At 37.4% G+C, this 15,232-nt stretch overlaps 1 protein-coding gene across 1 annotated transcript in view; it reads right to left on the bottom strand.

Moving 5' to 3' along the window:
* ABCA12 (ATP binding cassette subfamily A member 12) overlaps positions 1-15,232 on the bottom strand; it is a 240,178-nt gene that overhangs the window by 67,217 nt on the left and 157,729 nt on the right. The window contains exons 21-24 of the mRNA XM_021002700.2: positions 15,047-15,226; positions 13,034-13,349; positions 10,323-10,437; positions 487-816 (exon numbers count right to left, since the gene is read on the bottom strand). Of these exons, the coding sequence (XP_020858359.1) occupies positions 487-816; positions 10,323-10,437; positions 13,034-13,349; positions 15,047-15,226 (941 nt within the window). The remainder of the gene's footprint in view (positions 1-486; positions 817-10,322; positions 10,438-13,033; positions 13,350-15,046; positions 15,227-15,232) is intronic.

Genomic DNA, 15,232 nt, shown 5'->3' with positions numbered 1-15,232 from the left:
AATTTCTTAAACTATGTACCTCAGCATATGTGGGCAACACTCCTACTCTTTTTAGCATAGATGTCCCTCTAATTTATAATGTGTATCATGACTACAGACATATTTCAGGCCTTTAGGCTTCAGGGCCTACAAGGAATTGGACCATGCATGAAATGGCCATCTTAATGCTACACAGCATCAATACTATTCTTCTTAAGGATGCTGATACTCATTACCGTAAAATAAATACATTTCATCATTGAGACTTTGGAAGGAGTAAGAAAAGATGGTCAAATAATTTTTTGAAGCTGTCTTCAAAATTGTCTTCATACAGACATATGCCAGCTTGGACTCACAACTATATAAAAATGTAGGATAACATTGGGGACTGAGTTTGGTTTCCTTCCACCTCAGCTTTAAATTTAGGGAAGTAAACTTTTAACTGAAGTGTCTAGGAACAAAAATGATACACTTGTCACACCCTGGTAATTTCCACAGTAGACTCACCATGAATGTCTTGACTATAAAGCTCAATTCACTCTCAACTGTAATTAGAACAATGAAGGGGAAAAAGGCAATGATGTAGATGAGACTTCCAATCAGGGCAGCAATATTGGTGTTGTTGAAGAAGACACTGATGAGGTAGCTCATGGCAATAACAGAGAAGCTATAGTCCGAAAAATACAGGAACAAGATGAATCCATTCGTTTTGGGGAGAATATTCCCAAACTTGAGTATACTGATAAGAATGATGATGGTAACCAGCAGGAATCCAATGCTTTCTAAGAGCCAGGCAAAAAAATGGCTACAGGAGTTTACACCCATCATCTTCATGTACTGGAAGGAAGAAAGAAAAGTGGTCACCAATTTTTAAACTGTTCAACCACAAAGCTAATACTAAACCACTTCAAATGCTCTTTGTGAATAAGAGTTAATCTCTTAGTCCCCATGATTGCTTATCTATGCATTTTATTAATTTATGTGAATGTCATGTTCACTTTGTTTGGGTGTATTGTCTATGCGAGACTTACCTGTCTTAGATTATGCTGTTCAGGGGCACAGTCTGTAATCAATTGTCTTGGGGATAGTTCTCTAATTTGTATTAATTCTGTCCTATAGCTTGGATGTAAATAGGACCACAGAATGTTATAGCTAGAAGGGATCTTAACATAATAGTGTCTAACCCCATCATTTCACAGATGGGAAGCTGAGAACAGAAACTTGAACTGACTTGGCTGAGGGGACACAATCTTTTAGTGATTAGATCTAGAACTAGAAGTTTAATCTGTTCAAATCTAGTCTGACAACCCTTACTGATTAAACTATTGGTCTTGGATAAAATTTTAAATCAGTGCCATTATATAGGATTTTATAATATAATTTATATAGAATTTTACAATATATTTATCTTAGCAATGTACATGTCTGCATAAATAATTTTTTAAAAAAACTGTATTTTGTGCAGTGTATAGAGCACCAGCCCTAAAGTCAGGAGGACCTGAGTTCAAATCCAGCCTCAGACACAGAATACTCATTAGCTGTGTGACCCTGGGCAAGTCACTTAACCCCAAGTGCCTAAAAAAACACAAAAACCCCCCAAAAAACTGTTTTGTCTGGAGTTGACATTAGAATTGATATTCATATAATAACTTCATTATTATACTAAATATTCATTAGTACAAAGTCTAATTTCAATAAAATCTGAAGATACGGCATAGGACATATTTTTAAGAATTAAAACATAAAAGCTTTATTTGGAACAGTATTTCTCTTTCCCCCAGTCCTTCATCCTTGAAATCTTCTGATGGTCCAGGGTAAATCTATAGCCCTTAGCATCCAGAACACCTTTTAACACCTAGACTGAATTCATGTAACTGAGCATACTCTAAACTTCTCTCTTCACTGATATTCTGATAATTTAATTCAATTCAACTCAACAACCATTTAGTGCCTACTGTGTACAAGAAACTATTCTGTGTGATCCAGTAATGACTTAGTGATCACCCCAGAGTCCAAAACATTTTTCATCCAGGAAGAAAAGCAAATTCATCATGATCTTCCTCTCAATTATGTGTATTCTTTCATTGCAGGGAGTGTAAATGCGTGGGGGAATTTGGGCATGGAGGGAAAGTAACTGGGCCCTTTCTTTTGGAATCTGTGATAATTTTCAAAATATATTAGGTCTCTGAGCCTATTTGGTTCTGTTCATTCTTTTCATTCATTTCGCTCCCAATACTCCCCTTCCCCATAACAACAAAGCCCTCTATGAGCATTTATGACATCCTTTTCTTTTGTAAAACCAAGGCATTTCAAATGTTTTCTTCTCCCCCCCACCCCCACTCCCCTCCCACTCCTGCCGCTTTCAGTTTTGCCAAGGGGGAAAATAATAGGGAGCTCACTGGATCTTTTGGTCTACCACTGCAATAGTGAATTTTTATTCTTTGCAACTTATCACATTTTGATAACACTGCTGCTTTTCTTGTTCCCATGGAAACAGATACCTGACTGCCAACAGCCTAAGCTGCAGGCTACAAGCTAATCATCCCTGGGTAAAAACAAAAACAACCCAAAAACAACAAACCAACATCAACAATGAAAACAAAACGTGTGACTTTTCCTGTTAACTTGGCTCTCATTCTCATCCACTTCTATGGTCCTGTGACACAATACAATGGAAATCCAACCTCAGTCTCCATAGGAATGAAAACCTGAAACAAGACTTCCTAATTTAAAGCGACAGTTTGAGGTTACAAGTTTCTCCCCATCTACCAAGTACAGTGTCACTGGAAGTAAAATGTTGGTTTGAAGGAGCCCACGGCTCTATCACCGGAAGAGACCTTCAAGGCCATCTTGTCCAATCTTGCCATTTTGTAAATGATGAAACTGAGGCCAAGAGAAGGAAAGTAACTTACCTAAGAACCTACGGATCATAGATATCAGACTTTGAATTCAAAGCTGAGTTCTTTGACAACAAATAAGGGAAATTTCCATTTTGGTGCAGTAAGTACTCATAATCTTACCCTTCTACCCCACCCCCATTCATGAAGACTCTTTGACTGGGGTTAAGATTGCTCATAAGCCAATGATTTATGTGCAGAGATACTTTAGGTGAAACTTTTCTTTACTTATTTCCCATTATTTGTATTTTTGGAGCTTTACTGAGACTGCTTCAGTAAGCAAAATAGAGACTAAGACAAATAAAATCATCACTTCAAACCTCATATTCAGCACCTAATAGAGTGGCCACAATTAAAAACCCCTCCCTTTTGTCCCTGAATCCAGCCCAGAAAAGAAAACAGGATTTCAGTGTTCTTTTAAGACAAACTATTAGGATAAACATCTTGGTTTTTCATCTTATTTGCAGAGAAATCATGTTAATTTCCAATGATCTGAGAGACTCAAAAGGCTATTTAAATTCCTTACTAATTCAATTAACTTCATCAAATATATTGAGTTACTACTGGGTATAAGAAACTGCATGACACTTACAGGGCAGATAATAAATGTGAGGATGTACGAAGCCTGACTTGGATTTAACAAAAGGGCATTTCATTTTTTTTGACAATCACGATTCCAGTTTTCAGCTTTGAACTAATAATGAAACCTATCTTCCTCTTCTTAGCAGGGACGTGATAGAGTAAACGTACAGGCCAAAGTGTGTGTGTGTGTGTGTGTGTGTGTGTGTGTGTGTGTGTGTGTGTGTGTGTGTGTTTTACTTATCTCTACTTCTTTGTTACATGTGAGGTTCCTATGTGGGGGAGTACAGTTTGGAGAGGAAGGTGCATCCCTTGGGAAGTGGAAGTCAGAAAAAGAATAATATCAATAAAACATTTAAAAAGTTAATCTTGATATGTCAGAAGTTTCATGTTTTGTGATGAAGAGTTAAGAGAGGGGCAGCTAAGTGGCACAGTGGATGGAGCACTGGCCCTGGATTCAGGAGGACCTAAGTTCAAATCTGGCCTCAGACACATAACACTTACTAGCTGTGTGATCCTGGGCAAGTCACTTAACCCCATTGCCCAACGAAAGGAAGAAAGGAAGAAAGAAAGAAAGAAAGGAAGAAAGAAAGAAAGAAAGGAAGAAAGAAAGAAAGAAAGAAAGAAAGAAAGAAAGAAAGAAAGAAAGAAAGAAAGAAAGAAAGAAAGAAAGAAAGAAAGAAAGAAAGAAAGGAAGGAAGGAAGGAAGGAAGGAAGGAAGGAAGGAAGAAAGAAAGAAAGAAAGGAAGGAAGAAGAGGGCTGTATTTAATTTAGTATGCAACTGTGTTAGGAAGTTATCATAGCTGATTTGAATATGTATACCTTGGTATATAGGTAGTTAGAAATTTCTAAAATGATTGACTTACTAAATGTCTACTACATAAACATGAAATGAATAGAATTGCTCAAATATTCACCACTAAGAAATAGGAAAAAAAAGCTTCCTTTTAGAGCTAACATCTGATAGTTGTAGCTGTGTCAATATATTTCACTGTTGGGTATAAAATCTCTAAGCTATTATCAGTCATGAAATAATAGCTGACTTTCCATATAAATACATTGTATTTTTTTCTTGAAAATTGCCATTTGTAGTGTGACCCTTTTATATATCTGGAAATCTATTTACTGACTTGTAAGAAGATAATTTGGCAAACCTGAAGAATAGACCCAAACCCACTTAACTCTGGTTTGTAAGCTTTAAAGACTCAGAATCAGAGCATCGTTTCCTAGACTTAGCAAAAGGGAGAGTCTCGACCATAGGTCTTCACAAGAACACAGTTATTTTGGTGTCATGGATAGTTATTGGAAAATAGGTATGTATAGTTATTTCTCCTCTCTAGGAATCAATGCAGCATCAGAATGCTAACAATGAATATAGTAGTAGTCCAAAAAGGAGGGGCAATCAGAGTATACAGCAGTTTATGGGCATATACTGCCAAAATCACTACAATAAGAAGGAAGGATCAATAATCCTGGTGAAGGATGACTCACAAAGAAAAGTGTTGACTACGTTTTGTTTTGTATAAGTCTTCTGGAATCAGCTTCACAATCAGCCTTGATTCCTGTCTCCTGAACCTGCCCAAAGTAATGATCGATCTGCTTCTTAAACTCAGGATGGGTCTGTTGCTACCACGAGTGCTGTATCCAATCAACGACAAGACAAGATGAAAAGAAAATCCAATCAGGATCAGATAGACCCATAGCAATTGCTGTGGAAATTTTAAGGTTGGGCATTGACAAGAATGCTGAGAGACTAATGGTGAGGGGGAGAATTTATCACCAAATAAGGTAAAGTCAGAAAAGACTGGAGAAATCACCTTGATTATACTTAAATGATCCATGATCTCATAGATGAGGATGTTCCTCTCACCCCAAATTTAAATCCCAAGCCATCCAGTGTGATTTTTGCTCATTTCATCTCATAAATTCATCATAGAAGTTTCAGTATGACTCCAAATCATGTTTCACTGTGGCTATAGTAACCATAAGCATCAGTTAAGAATCATGTATGATGGGTAGGAGCATGATTGGCAACGAAGAACAAAAAAGAAACCATAAAGCACTAGCTTAAAGGATGTTCTCAAAGGAATATGTGATTAAAAAAAGATAAGCTAGCCATGTGGTATGAGGAAAAGATGGACAGCCCAAATGTTCTACTAGTATCTTCATGATATAAGAAAAGACCAAGGAAGAACCCAGAAAGATAGAAAGATCCACTTGAGGCAAATTTTGATTATGGAGAGAGAACTGATGAACTCTGGGTGCATAGTGAAGCATACTTTTTTCACTTTCTTTATTTTTCGTGTGTGTGTGTGTGTGTGTGTGTGTGTGTGTGTGTGTGTGTATGTTTGCAACATGGCTAATGTGGAAATATGTTTTGCATGATTTCATATGTAAAACTGATGTCATCTTGGGGCACAAGGGAGAGAATTTGGAACTCAAAAGTTTAAAAACTGAATATTAAAAATAAATGTTTAAAATACAAAAAAAGATTTTTGCATAAACAAAACAAATGTTGATAGAAATTTTAAAAGGAATTGTAAAGCAAGTGTTAAATTCTTGCATTAAACTTCTCTGATAGAAGTCTGATATTCAGAATATAAAGAATTGACATAAGTATACAACCAAGAATAATTATTGGTCAAGAAATGTACAGGTAAAAGACATGTATTTTCAAAATCTAAAAGAAGAAACTATGAATAACTATATGAAAAAATACCCCAAATCACAGTAAGAGAAATGTAAGTTAAAACAACTCTGAAGTGTTTGTCCTCATACCTATGAAATTGGCAAAGATGATAGAAAATAGAAATAGTTACAGTTGCAATAACTGTAGGAAGACGGGCATATTAATACATTGGTAGAGCTGTGTATTGAAGCAATTGTTTTGGAAATCAATTTGTAACATGCAAGAAAAAATACTAAATTCTTCATACCCTTTGGCCCAGTGATTCTACTATGGTACACATGAGGTTCCATGCTATGGAAACACCCCCCCCAAAAAAAAGGTCAATGACAGAAAGAAAAATCCCATATGTAATGAAATTTTCATAGCAATGCTCTTTGATGCAGTTGAGAATTAAAAACAAAAAGAGCACCCATTAACTGGGAAAATAGCTGAACAACTTATATCATATGAATGCCATGGAATATATGGTGCCCAAAAGAATAAAGCAAGGAATTCAGAGATATGAAGAGAGTGCAGGAAGAGGTTGAAACTGGAGAAAACAGAATGAAGACAATAGGGATAATGGCTGCAATAATGTATCTGAGAAGCAACACTAATAGACATCAGAATTCAGATTATACATAATGTCTAATGCATATAGTAATGCTCCCAGAATTAGAAACAAGGGGTTCCAGAGATGTCAAGATGAAACACTTTCCTCTTCTTTCTAGAGAGGCTATGGACTATGAGTTCTGAGATACTCTCTGGGTTGGTTTCATTTTGCTTATCTGTTTTCCTTCGTTATGAAAGAGGGTTTTACGGAGGATGTTTTTGTGGGAAATGATAGTTGTATAAAAAAGTATTCATCAAATATTTATTTTAATTATATTCTGTTTTAGTTATGTTTGAAAGGGCTAAAATGAGGAAAAGACGCAAGCAGCAGATTTTCTACAAACGGAAAACAAAGAAACCCAAACTCAAAACTTACTGATTTGCTTCTGAAACGAATCTTATCATGTGCTAATATGTGTTCTAATTTCATTCGAACGTCTGGTGAACTCAATGGAGCAGGATTCTTAGGAAAGGCCAGAGAATAAGGGACTAGCAGCCACATGAAGTTACTAACTTAATAACATGTTATAGCCTTGTCCTGAATTGAGGGAAAAACCCGGGACTGGTTGGCAGAGATTCCTGGAAGTCTGGCTATTCATAAGTAGGACAATAGTGTATGTATGTAGCTGTAGTCTAGAGACCTGGAAGCCGATGTTAGTAAATTATTCGGAGCCTCTGAAAAACCCTTTCAACTTAGTAGGCTGTGATGGTTACTAGAAAAAAACCCTTTGTCAGTAATTCAGGAATTGTTGGGTACTGATATCTATGTTATCAAAATGCACAAGCTACAGAGGTGAGGGTGTGAGGAAGCAGCATTATTTGGAGAAGAATGCTGAATGAGGGAAGGGATGTGAAGGAGAGGTCGAAACCCTGGATTTCAATCCTGGTTTCGCCATTAACCAGCCACATAACTTGGATGATTCACTCCCTCTCTAGGTCTTGCTTTTTCCACCTACAAAATAAAGGGGTTGAAATAATCTACAGGTTGCCCTCAGGATCAAAGTTACCTGAATTGATTATATTTAAGATACACATAACTTAACTATGTGATGAAATAAACCTATAGGAGACAATGTGCCAGTTCCATCCACCACACCAAGCTGAAAGATGTTATTGATTTTGCTTAGGGAGAAAGCATCCTCTCTAAGGATTTGGTGAATGACAAATTGGAAATGAACTAGACAAGACCACACGACCATTGAGAGGCTTCCTGAGTCTAGTGACAATGTGACATCAAACTCCAGCCAAGCATTATGCCTTGGAAAACACAGCAGCAGAAGACCAAGCCCTGGGGCTTACAAAAAATTGCTTGCTTGCTTTGAGATTCTATGTAATTCTGCAGTGCAGAGAGGCAGAATTGCAGAGTAGAATGATTGTAGCCATACTCTTTTCGTATCTTCGAGTTTGGAAAAGTCTGCAAGTCATGCTTTGCTCTTTTCTATTACACCCAGATACACCCAGAGACCACCCATCGTATCATCATTTTGAGTCTATATGCTGGGATAATGCAGAAAGATGATACTTTTCTAACAAGAATGGGAGGATCTTTAGCTCCTGTAGAGGAAAGCTGACCAATCAGCCTAGGGAGACCAGTCTGCAAAACCTATTCATGGCCACCAGGTCACTCTTGTCATCAATCCAGACCCTGTAGGCCTGTCTCTAATAACCTAGCTTGCTTGAAATAATTCCTCTCTTTTCTTTTCCCTCTTAGGAATACAAGAGTGACCTCATTAATATAGAAATGTTCATAGTGCACTTGGCATTCTAACAGAATCTCATCATTGGACAACATTGAATAACATCTTTAAAATAATGTATTGTTTTCACCTTGACCATTTCCTTCCCAGTCCAGGATCCTGAAATCAAGAGCCCCTCATAATAGCAGCATCCCTCCCTACCCCTTGGCCCTGCCCACTGGCTCTTCTTTCAGCCTGATGCTTGGAACTGTCATTGAGGGAGGCAACCACTGGGGAGAAGGAGCTAACATCCCTAACACCAACACCACCAGTGGCTGACAAGCTGCCAGTGATGGGTAGGTGAGACCTACAGCAACAGAATTCCCTAGACCAGCATCCCAGATCCCAGACCAGCTCTCATGGCCATTGTCCAGGCCATTAACCCTTGTTAATACAAGAGTTGTGAGATACAATATATATCAGATGCATCTCAGATATAATATATAATATATATATATAGTATATACATATATGTATATATGTATATATGTGTATATATGTGTGTGTGTATATATATATGTATATATATATATGTATATATATATATATATATATATATATTTCAGATAGAATAACAAGATGCAACCTAGTACCTCTGAAAGTGCCACAATCTCCACTTACTCAGTAGCTAAAGCTACTGAAGACCCAGAAAAGAAAGTTCTTAGCCCCAAACTCAAGTGGCTGCCTTTCAGAAATAGATATTGTTATGTATAAAAATAATGTTATAGGAGATGTATTCCCATTTACTTTGTCATGGCACTCCAAAAATGACTAGGCCTTTTCAACCAGCTTTTCAGCTAAAGCCTGCTACATTCTCTCCATTGGAACATGAGCTCTTTGAGAACAAAGATTATCTCAGTTTTCATATATCCTCAGAGCTTTGCCCTAAATAAATGCTTAATAAATATTTTTCATTCATTCATTCCATATGAAAAAAACAACAACAGGAAAACACAATATGACCCAATATGCCCCAGATCTGCTTTTCTACAGTGATAATATCATTATGATAATTGGAATGCATTTTGAGTCCCTAGAAACATCAGGAGTAGGTGTATGTATGGGGCAGGGGAAAGAGGCAGTGATTGATGGAAAAGGAATTTCTAAGATGGGGAATTATTTCCTAGATATTTGAAGAGGCATTGTATACAATGTGGAGACACATAAGAGAGGTGGTGGCTCCAACAGCTATTTCTGGATTCCATTTGGTTATTATGCTAATAATACTCCAATCTGAGAGTTTCTATTCAGACTTCCACTATCCCAATTGCAATAGAGTTATTCTTGAGTGACAGTTAGATTCATGATAATACTATTAACATTATATATATATATATATATATATATATATAATACTATTAACATTATATATATATAATATATATATATATATATATATATATATAAAACCCACAACGAACATTCTATATTCCTTCTCCCCAAGTTTGTAGGACTTTCTCTTTCTTCAAATTATCATTTATATTATTTTCTGTTTTCATATTGTATACTTTCTAATCTAATGTAAGCTTCTTGATGGCATGGATTATTTTGTTTTTCTCTGTATCCCCCTTGCCTAATACAAGGCCTTGCATATTGTAGGAGTTTAATAAATGGTCAGTGGATTTGCATTTTTTTTGGTGGGAGAGGAAAGCGAGGAATTGCGAAGTTTGTGTAGAAAAGGCTTATCCATTTTCATTATAATTCTCAAAAGGTTTTCCCTTTGAGCTAATTCACACTGTGTGGTTAAGCTTTTCATGTTCACGCTGATCTAAACGAAATCACAGCAATTCATTCTAATATGAAATGAACTTATTTAAAATTTTAGGGTACCATAAGAATTCTCAACCTACCTCATGGAGCCGCAGGTCTTTCTCATAAACAAGCTTTTTCACAAAGGCAGCTATAAACACAACCCAAGCTACCATGAGCACAATGGGAAGTGAGTAGGAAACACTGGTTAAAAAGCTGGGGGGGAAAAATGATAGCACTCACCAAAATGGATAATGGCAAAGTTGGAGAATAAAACATCATAAATACCCTCTCCCTCACATTGAAAACATATGCATGTTTGAAAACAAGAGTAATCATTTTTTAAAAGTCTAGACTTATTTTTGATTCTACCAATATTAGGAACTCATTTGAAAAGCTCTCTCCCAAATACAGATGGATTGCCTGGTAGTCTTAAAGAATTGGTTAATGAGGGGCAGCTAGGTGGTGCAGTAGATAGAGCACTGGCCTGCAAATCAGGAGGACCTGAGTTCAACTCTGACATCAGCCACTTACTGGCTGTGTGACCCCAGACAAGTCACTTAACCCTGACTGCCTCCAAAAAAAAAGAGAGAATTAATAAAGGATGTCATGGGGCAGAAAGAGGACTTGAATCATATTTTATTCTGACTTCAGGATCAACCCTCAATCCATTATTCCATGTTTCCTCTCTGTTAATCTAATATTGATGAAGCCAAATTAATTGGGGAAGGGGCCCTCTGAATTCCATGCTTCCCTGCTGTCAGTACAATTTGAGATTCCACAAATAGGCAGTGGTATGTTTTGGAGAATGGCTTTGAGTAGTTTTGGTAAGAAAGTTAACTTGTAATCTTTAACAATCAAGATCTCATTGGCTGATACAAAATTGAATAGAACAGAGAAGAAGTAGATGGCATTCCATTTATCTTGCTGAATGACTCATCTAATCAAAAGAATGATTTTCTACTTTTAGGAAGCATTTAGCCAATAGTGCCCAATTGAAATTTATAACCATGAACATCCTAGGGTAAACATTTAGGTAACAACACTTACTGGGATCCCTACGGGCAATTTGATGAACACTATAAGAGAGGTCTTCAGAGTCCATGCTACAGCAAAGGGGCTAGCCTGCCTATGTGCAGCTATAACATGAGGAAGACCAAAAAAGCTACTTTCCCCCAGGACATATCCTCTATATGCCCGCCATGGTGGCTAAATTCCCACCATTATTATCCTTTTTTTTTTTTGGAACTAAGACATAGCTTCCAATAAGCTTTTACAAACCTTTTAAAATCATCATTGCTCATGATGATATCATGTAATTAACATGCTTTTTACATACAATGTGAATTCTCATGGGGATGGAAATATTACCCAGAGTACAGTTTCCTACTTCTTGATTTTTGTCCATGGTTATTGTTAGTGCTCCTAACTGCCATTAAAACCAACTCTATGACCATTTTCATTTGATAATGAAATCTCTGTGTTCTTCAATCCAAGGAATTGAGTTATATACCCAGATAGGGTGCTGGCTATAACTGTATTAGAACTCAAAGAATGTATCTAAATCCAAGGAGAAGGAATGAGCAGGGAATAGGGAGAAATCAGATGGGAATTTTAATTTAATTTACCCCACAGATCTCCCTCAGATCTTTTTACTGTTCACGCTGGCTATTATAGTTACACACAGTTCATGAAGCTTAGTCCTGGCTGCTCTGCATAACAGACGCAGCTAACCTTGACAATCCACTAGAAAGACTTCTCACTTGTCTCCCCTAATCATTGTTCAACAAAGGGTTACAGTCTCATCTCATCTAGAGTTCTGGAAGCAGCCCAGGAGGAAAGAGAGAGGCATCAACAGGAAAACAGAACAGCCCCAAATGGTGTAACAAAGGCAAGGGCTGGGTTGAATAATAAGTTCGGTTACTTTACAGTAATAGTCACATGCCTTGAACTCCTGTGTAGGTGGATGGGCTTCAAGCACATCTTCTTACATCTTTTTTTTAAAACTGCTGTTGAAGTAGGAGTCATTTTGTTCTAGCAGACAGGCAGACTTAATGAACATTAAAATTTACTGCCTGAAAAAGTTATCTTTAATTTTAAAAAATTCATTTGCAAAGGCTTTTGAGACGTTGGAAGCATCCTTGGCAAAGGCACTATTCCATAAAGCTGTCCCAGATTCTTCTTGGAACATTGACATGCTTCTTAGAACACTTATCACAGAGGAACAGTTGGTAAAGATGCCCTTTCTATATATGTTTCAATTTCTCCATCTCAATTCCCATTTATTTTCAGCAAGAACTAGGGACTGGAAACAGGTAGCACTCAGTTTACTTCTATTTGTTGTTTATACCATTGTTTTTTCTCCCCTATTTATCACCTCTAATTCATTAAGATAAGGCATTGTCATAATGGAGCATGTGTTCAAGGGGTGTGTGTGTGTGTGTGTGTGTGTGTGTGTGTGTGTGTGTGTGTGTGTGTGTGATCACTTTGGTGGAAGCTTGGAATCAGGATGACTCATTTTCTGAGTTCAAATCTGGCTTCAGACACTTACTAGTGGTGTGACCCCGGGCCAATCACTTAACCCTGTTTGCATCATGTTCCTTATCTGTAAAATGAGTTAGAGAAGGAAATGGCAAACCACTCCAGATACCTTGCCAAGAAAACCCTCAAGGGGTCATGAAAAGTCTGACATGACAACATTTGATGAAGGCTTGTACTAAGCATTTGATTCCAATGATTGTATTTGAACTGATACCAAAAGGTGCTCATAGAAGTTGTACCTTATTATGTAACTTAAAGCACAGAGACTCACTTGTCCTTCATGAAACAGGGGTAGGGGATTGCTTGAACCTGAACTGCTATTTCTTGTGAATTCCTCCCAGTCTGCAATTCAATGATAGCTCTTTCAATGCTATCCTGTAAGTAGATAAATGCTCTGCCATAGATCTGGTTTTGTGATGGAGAATTATGTGGACCTGGAGCCCAGAGTTTGTTCCGGAGGCTGCTGGTTGTTTGTGCTGTCTTGAGACTCATTCGGATGGTGTATTCTATTAGTGGAGGAAGGGAGCTGCCATCGAGATTGTCTCTTCTCTGCCTGCTTCTGTTAGAAGGAAGCTTGAAAATAACACCTAAAATGAAAATGATGAAAGAAAAAAAGAAAAATCATTTAATGGTTAAGGTTACTTACTGTAGTTTGGAGGCCTCCATAAAAGGGCAGCCAAACATTTTACCATTTGGGTTAATGATAAGACAAGAGGTCCAGAGCTCTTGATTTATAAGAAAGGGGTGAAATGGCACTTTTTATGAAGGTGTAACTTTTGTTTCAGTCTCTGAAAAAAAAAACAAACTCAATAGCAGATTAAATCTATTATCCAGTATCTATAAATATGCTATAAAATTATTATAAATATGGAATTAGTTGTCAATCTTATGACCTCTAACATTAACATGTCCTAAAGGAGAAAAGGAGGACTCAGAAGAACACATCATTAGCATCACTTTTGCTGACCTTGTGACATATATTCAACAGGCAGATCCCTCTATTTTCTTCCATTCTTATAACCTCAGGTAGCATAGAATAGAGAACAGAGAGTTATCCTTAGAACCAGGAAGATCTGGATTTGTGTCCTGTCTCTGATACTTACTACTTATATGTCCTTGGGCAAGTCATATCTTTCTGTATTCTAGACAACTCTATGAGAGCGTGAATTGCATGGTCCCTTTGTGGGAACTTGCAATATCAGTGAAATCCCATGCTTACAACCTCAGGCAGTTCAACAGTACAGCCCAATTACATGAGACTCCCTCCCTCCCCAGCAGGCAACACACACACAGAACAGGGATCCACGTGCACAGATATAAGGGTCAAAGGAAATAAGCTCCCCCTCATTATACAGAGCTTCAAGTAAAAGCTGAATGAATGCTATTCAGAAATGCTGCAGAGAATATACAGAGATTTTTAGGTACATACGTCCTCTGGAGATCCTGTTAATTCAAACATTTTGCCTTTCTCATCTTGCAGGACTTGCATGACGGTAAAAGGATTGTTTCCTTTTCTAACTACAGGTTTGCTTCATTTGGCTATAACTGTGTGTTGTCATTCAATTGGGTATGGAAATCTATCTTCCCCTTCAGGAAAATAGGGGACAAGAGAGCAGGGGGATGATAGAGAGGAGGGCAGATTGGAAGAGGGGGTAATCAGAAGCAAACACTTCTGAGGAGGGACAGGGTCAAAAGAAAGAATAGAATAAATGGGGGCAGAATAGGGTTAAGGGAAATAGAGTTAGTTTTTCACAACATGATTATTATGGAAGTGTTTTGCATAACTGCACATGTATAACCTGTATTGAGTTGCTTGCCTTTTCAATGAGGGTGGGTGGGGAGGGAGGAAGGGAGAAAATTTGGAACCCAAAGTTTTAAAAACACATGTTTAAAAAAAGTTTTCACATGCAATTGGGAAATAAAAAATACAGGAAATGGGGTACAGAAATCTATCCTGCCCTACAGGAAAATAGAAGGGGAAGAGGATAAGAGAAGCGGAGGGGGGGAGAAACAGAAGGGAGAGCAGATCAGGAGAAGGGGTATTCAGAATGCATGCCATCTTGAGTGGGGGGAGGGGTGAGATGGGGTGAAAATTTGGAACTAAAAATCTTGTGGAAGTGAATCTTGAAAACTAAAAGTAAATTTTTTTTTTTAAAAGAGGCTGTATTGTTTAGCTGCCTGAGGTCTCAGGCAAGGAGAACATGGAAAGCATCTTGAGAAAATGATTGGGATGAATCTGTGTATTGGCAATGGATGGTTCAAACAAAAGCAGAGTCAAACTTACTTCCAAAAAGTTCGTTGTTCTTGTATAGCTTTTGAGCTTCCATCTCCATTTCAGCTATAGTTTTTGCTGGCTGAATGCGATCATATAATACACAGGAGGAAATGTTGACTGTCAGGGCAGACAGTGTATTAAGCTGATCAATGATGCCGATGTTGTTCTGTAATCTTAGCCTTAGAATATCTGGAG

This window comes from Phascolarctos cinereus, unplaced genomic scaffold, assembly GCF_003287225.1.
Source record: "Phascolarctos cinereus isolate Bilbo 61053 unplaced genomic scaffold, phaCin_HiC Scaffold_7;HRSCAF=346, whole genome shotgun sequence".
Taxonomy (NCBI): Eukaryota; Metazoa; Chordata; class Mammalia; order Diprotodontia; family Phascolarctidae; genus Phascolarctos; species Phascolarctos cinereus.
Note: the sequence above shows the minus strand (reverse complement) of the source record. Positions and strands in the feature narration are given on the sequence as shown.